Consider the following 20730-nt stretch of genomic DNA (forward strand, 5'->3'; position numbering starts at 1 on the left):
CATACAAGGGAAATGTGTTGTAAACATCCTTGTTTAATGTGACAATTCTTATACATATGAAAATTTATGCTGGCATCACACTTGCTTCTGTAAAAAGTGGGTCATCACTGAAGAAGCTGAATAGACATGTAAAAATATAGAAATCTTTACCTCTTTGGGAAGCTGGCTTAGCACCTGATAGGTTGTTCGGGCCAGGCCAGGGTCTATGCAGAAGTTGTTTTCACAGAAGAAGTAGATTTATAGGTGGAGGCAAGGCCAGCCCATGGGGTAGAGATGAACAGGAAAGTGGGTAATTAGGAAAAAGGCAAATTTGAAGTCTCACAGCTGAAATCCTCCTCACTGAATGTGGTAGTGTCTTCAGGCTTGTCACCCAGCATTTCTTTGTACTGTCGTTTGAAGAAGCCAAGCTAGGAGAGAAAGTGAGTTAGAAAAGCCGGATTGGAGGCCAGAGAAGAAAGTTGGGAGTAGGAAGAAGCTGGGAGAGAAGGGGAGAAGAGAACTAAGATAACATACTTGTGGGCCAGAGCATATCTGTACATAGTGGCCACCACATATTGGCTATCTGCTGTGTGTCAGGCACAATAATTATACACAGAATCTGCGGCAGGAAAGCAGAGATCCTGTAGTCAGGCAGCTCTGTGCACATACCCTAGCCTCATTTCTGTCTTACTGTCACCATTCTGTGATGAAAAAATTATTATCATTTCAAAAATGAGAAACAGGCTCAAAGAGGCCAAGCAACTTGCCTAACATGAAATGATGAGTAAGAGATAGAGACAATGTGTGTGTCCAGGCCTCTTTGAGTTCACGGTCTGAGTTCTCACTGTACCATCCTGTCTGTGGGAGGGCTGGGGTGGGATGCTGGTGATGGGAAGAGTGGGATGAAAATACTCACCTTGTACAGTGTAGCTGTGATGAGAGCCAGCAGCAGCAGACCTCCTACAGAGCTGCCCACCATGAGGGGGATGGGGTTGTGCACCTCATACTCCTCCAGGACCGTCTTTGCCTAGAGGAGAGATGAGCCCATCAAAAAGCATCAGGCCTCCTGCTGTCACAGGCTCCTCCCAGGTTCCTCAACCTTTAACCCCCCCACCCTTCCCCAGGCCCTGCTTCAAGGACTGAAATGCAGAAGCACTCATGTGCTTAGGGAACACGGTCCTGCCCAGGGAATTTCATCCCTCCTCCCTCCAGGCTTACAGTCCTCCCCCCACCTCCAGAATAGCAGATTTAGCATCAGGAGCCCCCTTACCAGCCTGACCACGGCCTACCCCACAGTCACTACCTGGGCGCTCAGAAACGCCTCCTGTCCTGGAAGCTGGGAATACACAGATCTGTCGAATGTGATTTCGGCCACACTCACGACCAACACCTTCTTCTGCAATGTCTTCAAAAGAGAGGGGTGGGGGCAACCTGTGGCATGGGCTCTGGGGGATGCTCAGAGTCCAGGAATGGCCTGGCTTGAGGACGGGCACAGACACATCAGGCAGCACCGGGTCTGGGGGCGGGGCCGCGTTGGGCCTACACACCTGGCTGACCCAGCCGAAGCTGAGGTTGCCCTTCAGGATGAAGTCGAGTTCCTCCTGGATGCCGAAGGAGGGGATGTCACAGCGGAACCTCAGGCAGTCAGCAATGGAGCAGTCCTAGGGATGGGAGAGGAATGAGGTTGGTGAGGGTCCTCACTTAGGGAAGAATCATAAGAGAAAATAACATCTGTCAGATGTGGGGTGGGAAACAGAGGAACAATTGCAGGGTGTGCCCCTAACTCGGCAATCTAGCAGTACATTTCCCTGTATCCCCCAACATGGGCCGGTCTTGCAGTGGGGTTCAGGGCCTTTCTCACCAGCACAGAACTTCCTGGAATCTGGGTGAGGAAGTCAGGATGCTGGGGCGGTTTCCTCTCTGACACACACGGGAGACTCTAGGCAGTGAGAGAAATAGTCACAGAACAGGCAATATTTCCCTGGAAAGAAAGTGTGCGGTGCTGTGGGATCAGACTTTGGAGAAGGAGGAAAGGCAGGCACCTGTGGAGGGGCCTCCATAGTCACATCCCACACGGCCACCCTATTCAGCAGAATGGGAACCCAGAAATGAATGCTGACAGCCAGATCTCGCTGACTCAGGTTATTCACCTGCAGAAAATTTAGACAGAACATTATTGAGGTCTGTGGTGCTTCCCAAATCTCATTTCTTTCTCGGCCCTGGCCGAGGTTTCTCTCCATCTTTCCCCACCAACTTCCAACTTTATCTGTCCCAAGGGAGAGTGGACACGGATATTCCCTAGCCTCTCACGCGGTATCGATGCTCAGCCTCTTTCTTGCTCTTCTCATCGGAAGTCGAAAAGTTGAAGTACTTGGTGGATTCTTCCTGCCTGTAGAGAGAAGGCCTGTTGATAAAAAATAGCCCTGACTGTTCCCAGTTGTGCCCTGGCCTGCTGCCGAGAGCTCTGTTGGCCTGGCAGCTAACTCAGGGAAACAATGATGGTCCTCACATACCTCTGTAGCCTTAGCTTCAGCCCTCCTTCCCATAGCATCCTCTGCCCCAGTTACCCAGAACCACTAGCTCTGAGCTTGACGCCCTTGGTTCTCTTATACCCCCACGACTTTGCTCAAGCTCTTTCTTCTGCTTGGAATTTTCTTACCCATATCCCTTCTGGAAATTTGCACTTAAAAGCCCACCTTAAACATCCCCTCCCCTAAGTTTTAAACATTTTCCTATGAGAAAAAGGCATCCACGTTGCTGTGTCCAAAAGGTACAGGGTTAGTCACAGGCAATACTTGCAGAGACTGTAGCTAGAACAAATATGCTTAAGAGGATTCTAAGGAATAATATCTGGATCGCTCAGGAAAAAATGGAGTGAGAGACACTCCATGGTGGAAATGAAGGTAATAGATGAGACCATCTCAGAGCAGGTAAGTGTGAAGGAACGTGGGGCATGAACACAAGCCCATGGAGGGGACATAGGGTCCAAGGCTACAGGGGGGTTTCTATCCACCTGTGGCACTGTGCCGTGAAAAATTTTAAAGACCATTAATTATTTTTGAAAGATGTTCAAAGCACATATAAATATATTCTTTTTTACTCTTTTTTTTTTTCTTGTTTTTTGTAGAGACAGAGTCTCACTTTATGGCCCTCGGTAGAGTGCCGTGGCCTCACACAGCTCACAGCAACCTCCAACTTCTGGACTTAAGCGATTCTCTTGCCTCAGCCTCCGAGTAGCTGGGACTACAGGCGCCCGCCACAACGCCCGGCTATTATTTGGTTGCAGTTTGGCCGGGGCCGGGTTTGAACCCGCCACCCTCGGTATATGGGGCCGGCGCCTTACCGACTGAGCCACAGGCACCGCCCTTACTCTTTTTTTTTTTTGATCAACGTAAGTGTGCCACCAAAGTTTAACTATAGGTTCAAGTGTTCCATGAGATAAAAAAGATTGAAAAAACACTGACCTATGTCATCTTCAGCAAACATAGGCTGGACAGTCAACAGTTAAGCCATAATCCCTTGCCCTCTCAGAGGTTAATATCTAAAGTCTCAGTAGAATCAAGCAGACAAGTGGAGGGGCTGCCCTTTTTACCAGCAGCGAGCACAGTGCAGCTGACCAGCTACAGAAACTCTGTGGGCTCCATGGGTATTCCCACTATCAACTAAGAACACATAGGGGCTGGTGCCAGACCACCTGGGTTCACATCCCAGATCTGCCACTTCATACCTGAGCCACTTGAGGGAAGCTACTTAACCTCTCTGGAGCCCTGTATTTCTTTCCTCTTTAAAATGGGGATGGTAATAATAGTGCCTACTTATAGTAGAGCTGCAGTGAGGGCTGTAGTAGTGCTGAGCACATAGTGAGGCCTCCAAAAATGTTAGAGATTATTTTCTCTTACTATCCTAGCCTTCCTCTCAGCTCCCCACCCTGGCCCCTTCTCTCTCTACTTCTATTTCCTCACCTTAAAATCTTACAGTTCTAAACCTCTTTTCAAATCTGAGTAAGTCCTCCAGCTTTTCCAAGTCCTCAGAGAGGCATGTTGCGTACGGCTATGGCATAGGCTCTGCACCTGAACCGTCTGGTTTTGATTCCTGGTTTGGTCTCTTGGTGAATGACAGGGGCAAGTTATTTAATCTCTTGATTTCTTCGTTGGTAAAAATGGAGATAACATTACAGTTATAGAATTATAGGGTTAAGTGAATGTAAATACATGTAAAGTACTGAAAACAATGCAAAAAATCCCCCAAATAACAACATAAAACAATGCCTGACTTAAGTATATGTAACTGTAATCTCTTCTGATAAGTATCCTCCTGTGGATAGAAGGGGAAACTTACACATGTGGTTTGAAAGGGCTTAATCTCCCCACCTCTGTTCCCCTAAACATTCATAACGTCAACAGCCTCAGCAACAGCAGCAAACTCTGTCCCATGGCAGCATCACAAGCTTCTGAGCAACTCTCTAACCCACTGGAGCTTAGCCCAACGTGTGGGATTCTTACTTTGTTTCCAGCCTGACTTGCCTCTGCCTCCTCAACCAACCTTTAGAACCCAGGGCGACAGTCCTATTCTTGCCTTTCCGGTGGCCTGCCTCAACCTTGGGGCTCTTAAAGACCCTCCCAACAGTTTCTCACACCTCTGACCATCTCTGGGTTTTGTAGAAACTTGATCTTTCCTTTCCTCTGTATGGTGACAGACCATATCCTGTTTGGTATAATAAGTTCCCCAATTTAGAGTGCTCATCGCATTTTTTTTTTTGATACGGGGTCTCACTCTGTTGTGCAGGCTAGAGCGCAGTATATCATATAGCTCACTGCAACTTCAAACTCTTGGGCTCAAGCAGTCCTCCTGCCTCAGCCCCCCAAGTAGCTCTGACTATGGGCACATACCATCTTACTCAGATAACTTTTCTATTTTTTGTAGAGATGGGGTCTCACTGTGTTGCTTGGGCTGAACTTAAACTCCTAGGCTCAAGTGATCCTCTCACCTTGACCTCCCAAAGTGAATGTAAATACATGTGAAGTACTTGAGGTACTATTGGGATTACAGGCACGAACCACCAGGCCTGGCCTTAGAAAAGCCTTGTTCTTAATCTAATAACTTTGCTTGGGCATGTTCATATTAAGTGCACAGGACAGGATTGGCTTCATGTTAAAGGAAGCCTGCATTTTTGAGGGAGAAGAGAAAATGCACATAGGTGGCAAGATGTGTGTTCCACCAGCAGGCCAATTCATCAGAGAAGCAGCAAGAATTATGTCATACAGGGTGTCCCAAAGGTTGCCATACACACACACATACACAGGGAACATCGAAATTGTAGCTAAATGTACCTTTATTTACCAAATATTAATTATAAAAGATTTCTCTATGTGTTGATATATAAATATTCAAAATATAAAATATAACATAAAATGTAATATGATTTTGTTATTTTTTCCTATTTATGGTGACCTTTGGGATACTCTGTATTGTGGTATAAATATAGTCATACATTGCTTAACATTGGGAATACATTCTAAAAATGCATCATTAAGTGATTTCATTGCTGTGCAAACATCATAGGGTGCCCTTTACACACACCTCGATGGTCTAACTTACCATACCCCTAGGCGATATGGTATAGCCTGTTGCTCCTTGGCTACAAACCTATACATCACATTACTGTCCTGAACACCATAGGCAATTTTAACACAATAAATATTTGGGTATCTGAACATAGAAAATATAATGCATCGCACTATGATGTTACGACAGCTACAATGTTCACTAGGCAATAGGAATTTTTCATCCCTATTATAATCTTATGAGACCACGATAGTACATGTGGTCCATCACTGTACTATCGCCTGGTGGCACTATCGCCTGGTGGCACATGACTATACATGGCTGGTCACCCACACAAGCATTCCCATGTGAGGAATCAAAAGGTCACATCAACAAAAGAGCAGGATGGAGCTCAGAGGGAGCTACCAGGCTTAGAGGAAGGTCAGAGGTCCAAGGGGAGGGCCAGAGAGTAAGCACCTGCTGATTATTGTGTAGACAGCATATTTCACTGGTAGCTCCAGCTGGAAGGTTGTCTTGCTGCTTGCAGGTTTATTATTCTCACTGAAAAAAGAGAGGGGACCCAGCTGGGAAGGAATCCAGGAGAGGAATCTCCAGCTGGGGCATGAGACTGATGGGTGAAGACACATCACATCTTGCCTGTACTCACCTGCTTGCATTGGCCCTCATAAGCATTCTGTTTCCCAGGGTTGCCTTGTTGGAGACGTCAAATGTGACTGTGAAGGTTCCCTGAGGGAAGGAGCCAGAAGGAACGGGGATAGGGAAGGTCATGGGGAGTGAGGGAAGGGAATGGGTCAGGATGAGGGAGAATGGTGATAAGGATCTGGGAGAGGCACTGACCTGAGATCCCTCTGGGAAGATGGGGTGGTTGATGCTACAGCTGCTGCTCCTCAGACCCTCATTTCCAGTGGGCACTGCCTCACATGCCAGGCGCAGTGGGCGCTGAGGAGGTTGCTTCTAGGGGAGGAGAATGAATTTTAAAATGTTACCCATGTGCACAAATGGAATTGATATGTAACAGTGGTGGCACTGCACAGCAGTAGGGGAAAGGACAGCCTCCTGGATACATGGTGGTGGAAAAACTGGCCAAGTGTAAAAAGAAGGAGAAGAAAAGATAAAGAAATTGGGTCCCTCCCTCACTCCATATGTTAAAATAAATTCCAACTGGATTAAAGATTTAAGTGTGAAAAAGTGACCACACTTGCAATCCTACCACTCTGGGAGGCCATGGCAGGGGGATCGCTTGAGCTCAGGAGCTCAAGACTAGCCTGAGCAAGAATGAGACCCCATCTTTACTAAAAATAGAAAAACTAGCCAGGTGTAGTGGTGAACGCCTATAGTCACAACTGGTTGGAAGGCTCAGGTAGAGGATTGCTTGAGCCCAGGAGTTTGAGGTTGCTTTGAGCTACGATGACATTACAGCACTCTACCCGGGGTGATGGAGTGAGACTCTGTCTCAAAGAAAAAACTAATAATAATTAAAAATATAATTTAGGCTCAGTGCCCGTAGCACAGTAGTTACGGCACCAGCCACATACACCGAATTTGGTGGGTTTGAACCTGGCCCAGGCCAGCTAAACAAGGACAACTGCAATAACAACAACAAAAAATAGCCGGGTGTTGTGGCAGGCACCTGTAGGCCCAGCTACTTGGGAGGCTGAGGCAAGAGAATCACTTAAGCCCAAGAGTTTGAGGTTGCTGTTAGCTGTGACGCGACAGCACTCTACACAAGGGCAATAAAGTGAGATTCTGTCTCTACAAAAAATTTTTTTTAAATAAAATAAAATAAAAAATAAATAATACATATATAAAAATTTTTAAAAAGTGTGGAAAAGCAAAACCAGCTGAGCATGGTGGTGCACACCTGTAGTACCAGCTAGTCCCAATAATCCCCGCACCTGCAGCTGAGGTGGGAGGGTTCCTTAAGCCCAGGGGTTCAATGCTGTGGTGAGCCATGATCATGCTACTGCACTCCTGGTAACAGAGCAAGACTCCATCTCAAAACAATCTTTAAAAGAGAAAGAAAAAGAGAAAAAGAAAAACTATGAAGCCTTTAGACGATATGTGTAATATAGGGAATTATTTTCACAACCTTGGAGTAGAGAAGTATTTCTTTTTCTTTTCTTTCTTTCTTTCTTTTTTTTTTTTTTTAGAAACAGAGTCTCACTTAGTTGCCCTCAGTAGAGCGCTGTGACGTCACAGATCACAGCAACCTCCAGCTCTTGGGCTTAGGCGATTCTCTTGCCTCAGCCTCCCGAGTAGCTGGGAATACAGGCGCCCGGCTATTTTTTGTTGCAGTTTGGCTGGGGCTAGGTTCAAACCCGCCACCCTCGGTGTATGGTGCTGGTGCCCTATCCACTGAGCCACAGGCGCTGCCTGAGAAGTGTTTCTTGAATAAGAACAAACACAAAACCACTAAATACAAAGGAAAAGATTGATAAAAATTGACCACAATCAAATTAAGACATTCTGTTTATTAAAGGACAGAATAAAGAGACTGAAAAGAAAAGCAATAGGATTGAAAAAGCTAAAGGCGATTCCTGGTCTAGGGGTATGATTCTTGCTTAGGATCGGAAAAGGCATTTGAACACGTATAGCTGGAATAGGACTAGTAACCAGCATATGTAAAGAACTCTGACAAATCAGTACAAAAAACATGGGCAACACAATTGAAGAATAGAAAGAACACATGGTCAGGCGCTTCCTAAAAGAAACATCTGAGCTACCAGGAAATATGTGAAGAGTTGGTCAACCTCACTGGAGAAATACAAATTAAAATTCTAAGGAAATACTAACCCACCAGATGACAAAAATTATAAAGTCTGACACTGCCAAGTACTGGAGTGGATGGAAGGCCACAGGAACTCTCATCATATGCTGCTGATGGAAGTGTAAAGAGACAAAAATACATTTGAAAATGATTTGCCCTCACTTTTTTTTTTTTTTTGGAGACAGAGCCTCAAGCTGTCACCCTGTGTAGAGTGTTGTTGCATCACAGCTCACAGCAACCTCCAACTCCTGGGCTCAAGTGAGTCTCCTGCTTCTGCCTCCCAACTACAGGCGCCCCCCACAACGCCCGGCTATTTTTTGATTGCAGCCGTCATTGTTGTTTGGTGGGCCCAGGCTGGATTCGAACCCGCCAGCTCAGGTGTATGTGGCTGGCACCTTGGCTGCTTGAGCGACAGGCGCTGAGCCTTGCCCTCACTTCTTAAAATTGGAGATACACACACCCACTGACCCAGCAATTCCACATGTTATATACCTTCCAAAATATTTCTCGTAAGTGCAGCAGGATACATGCTCAAAAATGGTCTTGCTAAAATCCGGAACCCATTCAAATAGCAATCAATTATAGAATGGATAAATTATTATAATCATACAAAGAGATTCTATGCAACAATGAAAATATTCTACAGACATATGCAACCACATGGGTGAGTCTCACAGACACAATATCGAGGGAAAGAAGTAATATGCAAGAGTACAGACATGTTTCCATTTACATAAAATTCAAATCTTGGTAAACTGAATAGTATCATTTGGGAATGTACACATGAATGGTAAAACTATAGAGAAAATCAAGGAAATGATTATCTCAAAGTCAGAATAGTGATGATCTTTGGGGAGAGGGAGGGTTGTAACGGGGAAGGCATATGATGGGAGGGCTTATGGGGGCCCTAGTAGTGTTTTATTTCTTGATCTGGATGCTAATTGTATGGAGGTTTCCTTAATATTAATCATTAAACTATACATATGCTTTATGTACTTTTCTGTGTGTGTGTTTATGTATCATTACAGAAGAAAAAAAGTTTTTTTTGTAGCTACGTGTACCTTTATTTACAAAAGATTTGTTACAGAATTTTACAAAATATTCTGTGCATGTTGGCCACCACAAGAAAATTTTAAAAGAAACTACTATATATCTGGGAGTTATGGGGCAAAAGAGAGGTCCCAGCCAACTAGAGCCCAGGGGAGTTGCTTACCTGGGTTCCTGACACCCATCGATAGGACAGCCCCTTTGGGTAGTAGAAGTTGATGACAGTTCCATAGGAATCCTCACCCTCGTTCCACACAGTCACTGTCACATTGAGTTCCAGGGAGCTCCCCACTATCAGGGTCTTCAAGCTAAAGGGCAAAGGACAGGACTGAGAGTGTGACTCTGCTGGAAATAGGCTGGAATTGGATCAGGGCAGGGGTGGGATTATGGGAACTCATGAGCTATGGGTGAGTAACACTCCAATCAAATTCATTTTTGCTATATAGACATTAACATGTGATATCAATAGAGAAAAATTAAAAAGTAAAAGAAATTTCAAAATCTTATCTCAGAAAAAGAAAAAAAGCATTTTTGTTAGAAAGAGAGCCAAAGGGAAGTGCAAACCCTCCTCATATTAATGAGATGGGAGACTCAGAAGCTCGAAAGGAGGTAGAGCTCACCCTGAGAAGCTGAGGCTGACACTCAGGTCCGCTTCACAGATGCGATCTTGTCCACAGTTCTTCTCAAAGGGGAGCTGCAGCGAAACAGTATATTCCCCTCCCATCTCATGTCTTAAACTTTATCCAATCCCCTCATCAGAGGCACTCATCTGCACTATCACGGAGCCTCTGCACCCAGCACTCTGCTACACACTGGAATGGAGATGGGGTTTGGGGGTTGGAATATAAAAGAAAAATAAAACAAGATTCTTGGATTCAAGGACTATAAAGTTTAGTTGAGTCAGATCCAACTCATCCTGGAACAACATTCAACAAACATAATTAAGTGCCAATGATCTGACAGGTTCTGGGTTGGGGTAGGAGCTTGGGGAAGGTGAAAAAGACAAGTGAATTGACATGGGTCTTAGGCTCAAGGACCCTACAATCCCAGGAGAGCAACAAATGTAGATGCAGGGTGCTAGGATTTCAGCCATGTGATATTTGGTCTGGTAGACCATGTCATCATGGGAGGTCAGAAATGAAGTGGTAGCTTCTGAGTGGGGTTTTCAAAAAAGATTGGCAGTTTGAGATGGAGAGAAGGAAATATTTTCCAAATGAGAGATACGACATGGACAGAGGCACAGAGGTAGGAATCAGAAAAGTTGGGAAGGATCTGCTGATTGTGAACCAGAGAGTTTATGTTGGGGCAAAGGGAGTAACGAGCCAGGATGTGTGCAGGGGTCCAAGCTAGGCAGGGTACCTGGTGGAGGCATTTTGGACTTGATGTAGTCTGTGGATAATTGGGAGCTACTGTGGGTTCTTGAGCACATGGAGACCCAGTGAAAGTCAGCACATCCTTGGGATTTACTGAACGACTCACAGAAGCCATGAAGAGGTCCTGTGTGCCCACAGCCAGCACCGGGCGAAGGTTCCGGAATGAGGGGATGGGCTCCCCCACCAAGGAGAAGTTGAGGCGCAGGATGATGGGGCTCATCACATCCTCCACGCAGTCCTGAGGGAGAATGGACTTTCCAGAACCCACTATCCTTCCCCTTACTTTCCACCATTGGGGCTTCTCCACTACGTCCATTCCCCCTGTCCATACAGTGCCCTATCTAAGCTGTGCAGTGGGGTCTCTGGCCCCAACTTTTCTCTCTCTGGCCCTAATATCTTCACCCTTCCCACCCAATTCAGCAAAGAGCTGGGATGCTAGAGGCTGGCTTCAGGCCCCTCCACACTCTCCTCTTCCCAGAACCCAAACGCCTCACTATCAAAAGCAGCTTCATGGTTTCACAGTGATCCCCTAGCCCCAAGGCTTTTCTTCGAGTCAAAGTCCAGTTTTTGGTCTCATCGAAAATGGCTCGAGAAATCAGGCGTCCTGGGTCCAATGCCAGATCATACTTGACAGAGCTTTGAACATCACCTGAAGTGGAAAAGGGAGTAGAAAATGGGAAGGCTGAGAGAACCTAGAATGTTCTGTTTTTATTTATTTGTTCATGTAATAATATTTGCTGGGCACTTTTTATGGACCATGAACTGTACCCAATGCCTAGGATACACTTGGAGAAGAAGGAGAGATGTGGCTCCCACCCTCATGAAGTTCACAGTCTAGGAAAGGAATCAAGTGCATGGGCCATAATGTCGTATCACAGTGTGATCAAAGCAAGGGGAGACTTGCTTTGGCTGGCCATATAAGGAGAGTGTCTGACTTGTGCCTGGGCAGGAATGCCATCTTAGATGGGCCGTCTCTACACTGCGGCCTGGAGGATGAGCAGGAGAATGGTGAAGAGTGGGAAGAAGAGCGTCCTGGACTGTGGGAACAGAGGCTAAGACCAGAAAGGGGAAGGAGGCTGGCACATTTATAGAAAGTGCGTACAGTAAGGCAGCTGCTGTGAGACCAGAGAGGCAGGGAGGCCAAATCAGAGAAAGCCTTTCAGGGAGGCTTTGGATCTTTATAAACGAAGGGGGAGCAGTTGAGGAGTGTTAAGCAGGGGAGTGAGGCGCCTAGGTTTGCATTTCAGGACCAATTAACTCTAGTGCTTCTGTGGAGAATGGACAGGAGGGTGCAAGAAGAGACAGGAGAATTGCTCAAGTGTCATTACTTTGGGGTAGGTAGGAAAGAGACATTGTGGCCCAGAAGAAGGCAGGGGATGAGGGACAAAAGTGGACAGAGACAGAGTCTATAGGCCTGGGTGTGCAGGCTTCTGACATGGGCAGCTGAGCCGTTATAGACATGAGATTTAGATTCCCGGGCCCATTCTGTCCTGAGGATAGGAGTGGGGGCCTGTAATGGGGTGAGGGGCCGAATACACTTTTAGGGAGGAAACTCACCTAAGTGGTCGAGTGAGCTTTTGTGAACAGTGAGACAGATTGTGGCCTTCCCAGCTTCCTGGGTGGTGGGCACCTCTTCCGAGCATTGGTACACAGCCCTTGCCACCTCCACAGGGGTGAATCTCATGGTTACCCCCACTGTCAGCATGGGTAGGCTCCTGAAGAGAATAAGCAGGGGTGGGGGACAGGACACTGGCCTCTGTGAGGAGGACAAGGAGGGGAGGGCAGCATTGGTGAATCAGACACATGGCAGGCTGTGGTGGTATTGGGGGGGTTGTCACCTGAGCAGCAGCACGTGGCCTTGGGCCCCCACGGCCAGGTCCACCAGTCCATCCTGGGTGAGATCCTGACCCCCGCTCAGTGACCTTCCAAAATACTGAAGCCTGGAGGAGAGCTGGGAGCCTGTGATCCGCTGGCCAGAGAGGGAGAAGAGAAGGAAGAGTCCAAGGGAGGTGATGGGAAAGGTTTGGGAAGAGCTTTGGGAAGAGATTGTAGTCAAGGCAGATCTGAATAGAAAAACTGAAAAGGAGAGATGAAGGGATAGGAACTGAAAGCAAGCAGCGTGAGGACCTCCGGACTCCCAGACAGAGAGAAGGGAGCTCTTTTTGTCCAACTCATTCGAGAGTGCAGGTTACTGATGAAAAAAAGCACAGCAAGGGGAATGTGATAGAGTCATTATTTGTTATAGTCCTTCGTGAACATGTGATGACCAGCATGCTTACTGCTCCCATTCTGCCATGTCTACAAGAAGCTAATGGAGTTGGTTTTTATCATTTCCATGTTTCATGGAAAGAAACTAAGGCTCATGGAGGCCGTCAGTCTCTGCCTAAGGCCCCACAGCTAATGGTGGCCAGAGAGGTCAGCGATGTGACCTGGGGTCTGACCTTCAAAGCCTGGCCTCTTAACTAGTAAACTACCCATAACAGATTGAATCAAAGAAGAGAGGAGAGGGGATTTGTGCTTTCTGAGGAGAGAAGGAAGGGAATGGTAACTGCTCAGGCCAGTGGCAGGAGACTGCCTGGGCTGAAGCCAAGACCTGGGGGGGAGAAGGGACTGAGGCTGAAGACAGGGGTCCTCACCTGGCTGTGGGAGGGGCTGATGCTGGGTCCAGAGGCTCCATGAAATAGGTAGACGGCACCCCGGTTCTCCTGCTCTCCCGGGGCCCCGATGGCCACATCTGTCAGCTTGTCCCCATTCACATCCCCCAGCACTGTCAGAGCTGCCCCAAAGCGGCCCCAGGGATGGCCCTGCTCCCCACGGAGAATGACCTCACACTGCCACCTGCTCTGCTGTGGAACAAAACCAGTGGTCTGGAGGTGCCTTCCTGTACCCCCCAAATACAAACCCCACCTTCCAACCCCACCCGCCACCTGGCCAACCCCTCACCCCACGCCCAGACCCCACCCAGCCCAGCGCCCATCAGCCACTCACCCCCCGAGGCAAGGGGCACACAGACACCTGGCCCCCCTGGGTCTGCTCGTAGTAATGGGGGGCCCCGATGAGGACCAGGTCGGTGCTGCCATCTCTGTCCACATCCACCGAGCAGAGGGAGGCCCCAAAGTAGGAGCCAATCTGGAGGGCAGAGTCTCAGTCATCCTGCCCTTCCCTGCCAAAGACATCCCCTTCTGGGCCAGGTCCCACCTCTCCCCAGGCAACAGGAACTGCTCCCCTTCATGCTCTCCTGCTCCACCCCTGGCCTCGTGCGCACCCACCCTCACATTCCCCTCTGCTGCCTCCATATCAACCTGGGTCCCTGCGACTTCTGCCTTCGGCCTCCACTGCCTGGCTGCCTGGGTGAAGATGACAACCTTCCCGGTGTGCTGATGGCGGGGGGCCCCCAGGACCAGGCTCTGCACCCCCTTCCACAGGGCCAGCTCGGTGGAGTAACCTGAGGGGGCCAGGCCTCAGCACAAAGATCTCCCCCTCCCCACCAGGCCTCTCCCTTGCCCAGGCAGCTTATCCCCAGCCTGTCCCCCCCACACCAGCTTTTCTCACCCAGGTAAGAGTCCCTCATGTCCACATTCTCCTGAGACATGTTGATGAAGGTGGAGTTCATATTTGGGGGGTACAGGAAGGCACCTCCAGACCAGGTAAAGCTCCCCACAGCCCCCAGAACTGGTCTATCCTGGGAGGAAAGGATTTCAGGGCTGAGAGAGGCCAGAAGAAGAAGACAGCCTCTTCCAAACAAGTGCCTGCCACTGGCCCTCACCAGCAGCCTCTGCACCCCGAACCCCTAATGTCTATCTTCCCCTGCCACTGTTCCAATCAGCACCAACCCCTTTCACCCACCACTCTGTCTCCCCTCACTGTTCTCCTCTGCCCCACTTCAACCACCCTAGCACCATATTTCCTCAAATTCAAAAGTACAGCCATTGCCCTGTTGGAAAGCCGTTACCATTCCCCTTAGGAAGGCACCTAAGACCCTTCCCAGTCAAATCCACGAAATCTCGCTTTGTTCCAAAACACATCAGGCTTTGGCCTGAATACCTCTCTTTCCTTCTCACTTTCTAATACTCAGCTCATCCCTCTGGAAGAGTCACTTCAAAGTCACCTCCTCTTTGAGATCTTCCTCAGCTCCCTTAGGAAGCCACAGGCATTTCCTCTTTGTACCTCATTTATGGCCTATTTAACTTTTTGATATGGATAAATTACAACATCGGTCTCCAACCTTTTTGGCACTACAGAGAAGTTTAACAGAAGACAGTTTTTGCATGCATTGTAGGTAGGAGGTGGGGTGGGAGTGGGGAGCTTAGAGTCTCATAATGATTGCACAACCTAGATCCCTGACGTGTACAGTTTACAGTGGGGTTTGTGCTCCTGTGAGAATCTAATGTCATCGCTGATGTGACAGGAGGTGGAGCTCAGGTGGTGAGGCCAGTGATGGGGAGCGGATGAATGTACATGAAGCTTTCCTTCCGCTCGCCTCCAGCTGTGCAGCCTGTTTCCTAACAGGCCACAGCCAGGATCACTCCACAGCCCTGGGGTTGGGGACCGCAGATTTAGAACATGCACAGAAGTAGAAAGAAATCGTCAATGAGCTCCCAAGTACCCATGACCCACCAATCTTGTTTCATTTCTACCAACTCCCACGCACCCCCAAATTATTCTGAAGCAAATCACTCTGGATACTTTGAACATACACGTACTTCCTGCATGTCTCTAGGGTCTATTCCGGCTAGTCCTTCTCACCCCTCTGCCCCTCTCCTCGATTGCTGCCCCTGGCTTATCTACTGCAGCTGTGCCAGGCCCTCTCTCTCCCTAGCATGGTAAACTTTTTCCTGACTTAGGACTTTTGCATTTGCCTTTTCCTCTACCTGGAGCAATCTTTCCCCAGATTTTCCTAGGGCTGGCCCTTTCTTATCATTCAGCCTCTTCTGACCAGCTGTTTTTTTCTATCCTAACACATAGCACCCTCTGAAAGTCTTTTGTTTGCTAATTGTTTCCTTCCACTTGAGTACTCCATGAGATCAGGAACCTTGGCTACCCTCTTTTCTGCTGTGCTCCCATCATTTGACATACTGCTTGGATGTCTCTCCCCTACTGGACAGTGAACTTGAGGACAGGGTTTGGTTCTTATTTACTTCTGGGTCTCAGGTCCCAGCTTAGGGCGAGCCCAGAGTTGGTGCCTGAGACCTGTTTATCAAGTACATGCTCCACCTACCATTGTGAATACTGAACTGAAGCCTTCTTGGGACATCTCATGCTGAAAGGAGCTACCTGTCTTTGATTGGGTTCCTGTGGGAAACAAGTCACTTAGGTTCCCAGAAGCCAGAACTCAGAGCAGAGGGAGGAGAACATGGTCTGGGGCTGGGTTCTGGGGAGTAATTTTGAGTAAGTTGTAGGAAGGGAGGGACCAAATCAGGACTGTGGGGGGACAACTGGGTCAGGACCCCTTTAATTCAAAGGCCCAACCTTGTTCGCCACTTACCCTCAACCGCAAAGATCTTCTCCTGTAGATTCTTCTGGATGCTGCCAAGAGCTGCAAAGTTGTTCACCATGAACACATGGTCCTGCGGAGGTGCTGAGCCAATGGTGTCCAGCTCCTGCCTGGCAGTGGGTTCCTGGAAAGCATCTCCCACCTGCAGCAGAGAGGCAGATGAGGAGGAGGAACCCACCAGCCCTTTGCCTGCATAAGGTGCAAGTTGAGTCTGGGGAAGTGAAGAAGAAGAGGTCGCACCCCAATGGCATAGCGGATGATGCCAGCTTTCTCTGCCTGGGGGATGACAGTGCTGTATTCCAGAGGATCTCTGTACTTCTGCCCATCAGTGATGACAATGAGGATCTTCTTGGCATGTTCACGGGCTCCGTTATCACTATGAAATAGCTCTGTCCTATCAGGTAAGAAAGGGAGATGCTTCCAGTGAAATGGATTAATTCTGGAAAGATATCATTTGCCACCCTAGAACGTCATCTGAAGAGGTTGGGAGTCCTGGTAACTTCAGACTCTATCAGGCATCTTAAGAAATAAATTTGGCCCTTTTTGAAAGCCATCCTGGCAATAATTAATAAAAGCAACAATAAAAGTAGTCATATTCTTTATTTCTAAAAGTCTATCCACTACTGAACTTCATTCCCAGAAGGCAATAGCTTTGGAATCAGTTTTGGACAAGTTACTTAACCTTCCTGAGCCTCTGCTTCTCTCGTGCAAGATGAGGATAATAATTGTGCTGGAGCTGGTCTCTAAAGGTGGCCCCAATGAACCATACCTAGCTTCCCTCCCACATTGACTTACTTTCATCAGCAGCATGCAATGGAAGTGACACCACACCACTTATGGGCCTACTATAGTCTGGTATCTTTTGCTTTTAGCCCTGAGCCACAAAAAGTCTAGCTACCCTATTGGAGGCACTCAATAGTGTGGCTTCAAGAAGAGACAGGCTCAGCTATTCCAGCTGAGCCCAGCCTTCCAGCCAATCCTGCTTAGGCACCCGACCTGTGAATGAAGTTCTCAGTGTTCTGGCCTCTCACATTTGATCACAGCCACATGAGAGATCCTATGCAAGAACAGCAGAATCATCCAGCTAAGCACCAGAAACATAAAAAACAATGAAAGAGTTGTTGTTTAAGCCACTAAATTTGGGGAAGGGTTGCTAGGCAACACTAGATAACTGAAAATCAGACAATTCTAAAGAGTAAATTAAGTCATGCTTTTACAAGAGTAAATGGCCTACAGGTAAGCACTAACAGATAATAGCTATAATGAATGATTAAGACTGTAACTACATGCTCATGTAAGTCTAAAATTTCACAACACACACACATACCAAACAACACACAGATGCCAAATATAATACTGGGAACGTCATATCTTTGCACCTGGGTGGAAAATTACATGACCATTTCGAAGAAAAACAATAAAAACTGTGGAGAGGCTCGGGACCTAAAGCTCAGCACCTAGGGTGTCAGCCACATACATCAGAGCTGGCGGGTTTGAATCCAGCCTGGGCCTGCCAAACAACAACAACTACAATGAAAAAATAGCCGGGCATTGTGGTGGGTGCCTATAGTCCCAGGTACTTGAGAGGCTGAGGCAAGATAATCCCTTAAGCCCAAGAATTGGAGGTTGCTGTGAACTGTGATGCCACGGCACTCTACCTAGGGCAACATAGTGAAACTCTATCTCCAAAAAAAAAAACTGTGGAGAAACATGGAACAACAAGTTTATATGACCTAGATGAAAAAAAAAAAAGATGAAAATAATTTCTGCTTTGCCCTGATTGTGATGTATAAAATAAGTCTGAATAAAGACTAGTATAGAAATGGCATTGTGGTACGCTGGTGGGATTTATTGATTCTTTTGTACATAACCGTTTCTCCTTGCTAAAATACTGTGAAGTGGTAGATTAGAGGGCCTTGGGAAACACCTCCTTAAAAAAATTTTTTCCTTAATGTTACTGTCATTTTGGTTTTTTCTTTCTTTTTGTAATGAAACTTCTTTTTATGAATGAAAGAAGGAAGGAAGGAAGGAAGGAAGGAAGGAAGGAAGGAAGGAAGGAAGGAAGGAAGGAAGGAAGGAAGGAAGGAAGGAAGGAAGGAAGGAAGGAAAGAAGGAAAGAAAGAAAGAAAAGAAAGGAACTTAATCAGTGGCAGGGAGGTCCAAGCAGCAGCTGAGTCCAGCCCTGAAACTGGCGTGGCTCTGGCGGGTGGAGGCTGCTGGGAGATGCACTGCATTCTGGGAGGTGCATATTGTTTTCTGGGCTATGGGAGCAGAGCGGAGTTGGTGAGACCCACATTAACACCCTGGACTCATTAACCTTTCCTCCCGGGCCACACCACTGGCATCTAGGAGGGGATACTTCTGTGTGACTTTAAACTTACAGACAAAGGCCTTCCTCCAGGTGACCCATAAGTAAAGAGAGGGTACATTTGGTGGGAACATTTATTATTCTGGATGCCCCCATCAAATTCTAGCACTATCTGCAGGGTAGCATCCAGGAGTGTGTGTGGGAAACCAAGGATCCCAGATACTCAATTAGCTCTTTCCCACAAGAACCATGTCCCCTTCTTTCTAGCCTTAGCACTTAAACTATTTTCTGCATGGGCTGCCTGGCCCCCAATGCTGGGCAGGCACAAAGTAAGCACACAGTTAACATAGAGGGACTGCATGGATGAGGAATGAGAAGGGCTGTGCTGACTCAGCACTGGGAGGGGAGTGTGGCAGCCACATTGGGCAGAGGAGGGGAAGCTTACACCACTTTCTGGATGCCTGTAGCTGTGTATGTCAGGCCTTTCAGCTGGTTGATGGGATCCACCAGACTCTGAGGACTTGCGCTGTTCTGGAATTTGGTGAAGGTAAAGTGGATCTTCAGCAGGTTTGAGTACTGCAACAATGAGAACTGCAAAGGCCAAGAGGAGGGTCCTGTAGCTTGGTGTTTGTTATTGTTATTATTTTTAATAAACTTTTTATTTTGGAATAAATTTGAATTTACAAATCATTTCCCTTGTGTTCTGGTGGTCCTACAAATAATACCGTATATAAAACCCAGAAAAAAATTGAGCCAAGAATACACAAAGATAACTGGAAAATCAAAACCAAATAATGTTGCTTTCATAGTTCACAAAGAATGAGAATTTGGTGGTAGGGGCAGGATGGCAGACTAGAAGCAGCCCACAGATGCCAGTCTCAAGGAGAGGATGGAAAGTGGCAGGTGGATGACCACCTACAGATGGGCGCCCACCTACAGATGTGCCTTCTTACAAAGAGCATTGTAAATCACCAGAGAAACTACAGGGGACGTTCAGAGTGAAAGTGAGGGTGACAGGGCCATAGTTTGCAAAGAAAATAACCTTGCCAACCACGATATTTATTATGTTTAGATTTTTTTTAATTGTATAACACATGAAATCAATTCACATCCTCATTTCTGAAGAATCTGTGCGTACACACACATACATGCACATGCTAGTTGCTGGGAAATGAAATAGAAAGATAAAGAAATCATGAGTTACTAGAAAACATAATAATGAAATCATCAATTATTTGGTTGAGTTGCCTTCAGGAAATTTCATAGCAAAATTATTTTTACATACTTTCAATGTTTTTAAATAGCAAAATTGTTGTGTTTCCCATGGTATGGTATCCACATGCCATGGAGGGATTTTCTAGGTCAGCCCTGCACTGGGACCTTGCTTTGACCCTGGACCCTAGACCAGGGTCAAAGCTTGCTTTGACCCTGGACCCTCATCATAACAAATCTCCATTAAGCCACACCTCAGGTCTGCCTCCACCACCCTACCACCAGGTCTCAGGTGCCCAGTCTTCACCAGGGTATTTGTGCCCTTGAAGTGGTCCATCACAGCTCTGACAAAGTCCTTCATCTGGTTAAATTCATTTGGGGCAATGCTTCCAGAGCCGTCGATCAGGAAGACAATGTCTATCTCTTGACTGGGACACTCTACAGGGAAGGAAGGAAAAATGTGCAATGCATGGAAGGTTTCGGCCATCTCTTGGGGCCCAGAAACCCTTCCTGCTCAGCACAGTCAGGGGGTATTCTTGGCATTCCCGCCTGGTTTCCGAACCCCTTCACAGAGGAGGCCAAATCTGCTATTCAGCCCTGTCCTCTCAGGGGAGTCTCTGTTGCTCCCTTCTCCTCCCTGCCCTGAGAAGCAGGGAAGGAGTAGAGGACAGGGGTCAGGTGAGTACTTCGTTCATTTAGTCAACAAATATTTATCAGGCACATATTCTAGAGATGTTATAGAGCGTGAGGAAGGCATTTTAGCAAACTGGTTCAGAGTTTACATTCTGGAGCCAGGGTGGCTGGACCCAGAGCCTAGCCCTGCCCCTTGTTAACTGGTCAACTCAGGCAAGCTACTTAACTTCTCTGGGCTTCAGTTTCCCCATTTGCAAAATGAAGATAATAATAGTGCCCGCCATATAAGATTACCACAAACATACTAATATATGTATGTAGATGCTTAAGATGGGGCTCAGCCCTCCAAGGG

The 20730-nt window shown here is 47.2% G+C and overlaps 1 protein-coding gene across 2 annotated transcripts in view; it reads right to left on the reverse strand.

The window, feature by feature from the left end:
• ITGAD (integrin subunit alpha D) overlaps positions 1 to 20730 on the reverse strand; it is a 28323-nt gene continuing 7593 nt past the window's right edge. Inside the window, exons 6-30 of one of the 2 annotated variants that reach the window (XM_053555022.1) lie at positions 20053 to 20183; positions 18979 to 19124; positions 16466 to 16619; positions 16217 to 16367; positions 15950 to 16023; positions 14284 to 14413; positions 14034 to 14176; positions 13720 to 13860; positions 13368 to 13574; positions 12570 to 12700; positions 12289 to 12446; positions 11226 to 11380; positions 10838 to 10969; positions 9979 to 10052; positions 9525 to 9666; positions 6382 to 6498; positions 6191 to 6270; positions 6001 to 6084; positions 2290 to 2368; positions 2022 to 2129; positions 1841 to 1918; positions 1527 to 1640; positions 1283 to 1384; positions 896 to 1006; positions 1 to 407 (exon numbers count right to left, since the gene is read on the reverse strand). In XM_053555022.1, coding sequence (XP_053410997.1) covers positions 294 to 407; positions 896 to 1006; positions 1283 to 1384; positions 1527 to 1640; positions 1841 to 1918; positions 2022 to 2129; positions 2290 to 2368; positions 6001 to 6084; positions 6191 to 6270; positions 6382 to 6498; positions 9525 to 9666; positions 9979 to 10052; positions 10838 to 10969; positions 11226 to 11380; positions 12289 to 12446; positions 12570 to 12700; positions 13368 to 13574; positions 13720 to 13860; positions 14034 to 14176; positions 14284 to 14413; positions 15950 to 16023; positions 16217 to 16367; positions 16466 to 16619; positions 18979 to 19124; positions 20053 to 20183 — 3056 coding nt within the window. In that variant the 3' untranslated portion in view covers positions 1 to 293. Of the gene's footprint in view, positions 408 to 895; positions 1007 to 1282; positions 1385 to 1526; positions 1641 to 1840; positions 1919 to 2021; positions 2130 to 2289; positions 2369 to 6000; positions 6085 to 6190; positions 6271 to 6381; positions 6499 to 9524; positions 9667 to 9978; positions 10053 to 10837; positions 10970 to 11225; positions 11381 to 12288; positions 12447 to 12569; positions 12701 to 13367; positions 13578 to 13719; positions 13861 to 14033; positions 14177 to 14283; positions 14414 to 15949; positions 16024 to 16216; positions 16368 to 16465; positions 16620 to 18978; positions 19125 to 20052; positions 20184 to 20730 lie in introns of both variants that reach the window. The other variant, XM_053555021.1, reaches the window with a different exon arrangement.

The sequence above is a fragment of the Nycticebus coucang genome, chromosome 12, assembly GCF_027406575.1.
Source record: "Nycticebus coucang isolate mNycCou1 chromosome 12, mNycCou1.pri, whole genome shotgun sequence".
NCBI lineage: Eukaryota > Metazoa > Chordata > Mammalia > Primates > Lorisidae > Nycticebus > Nycticebus coucang.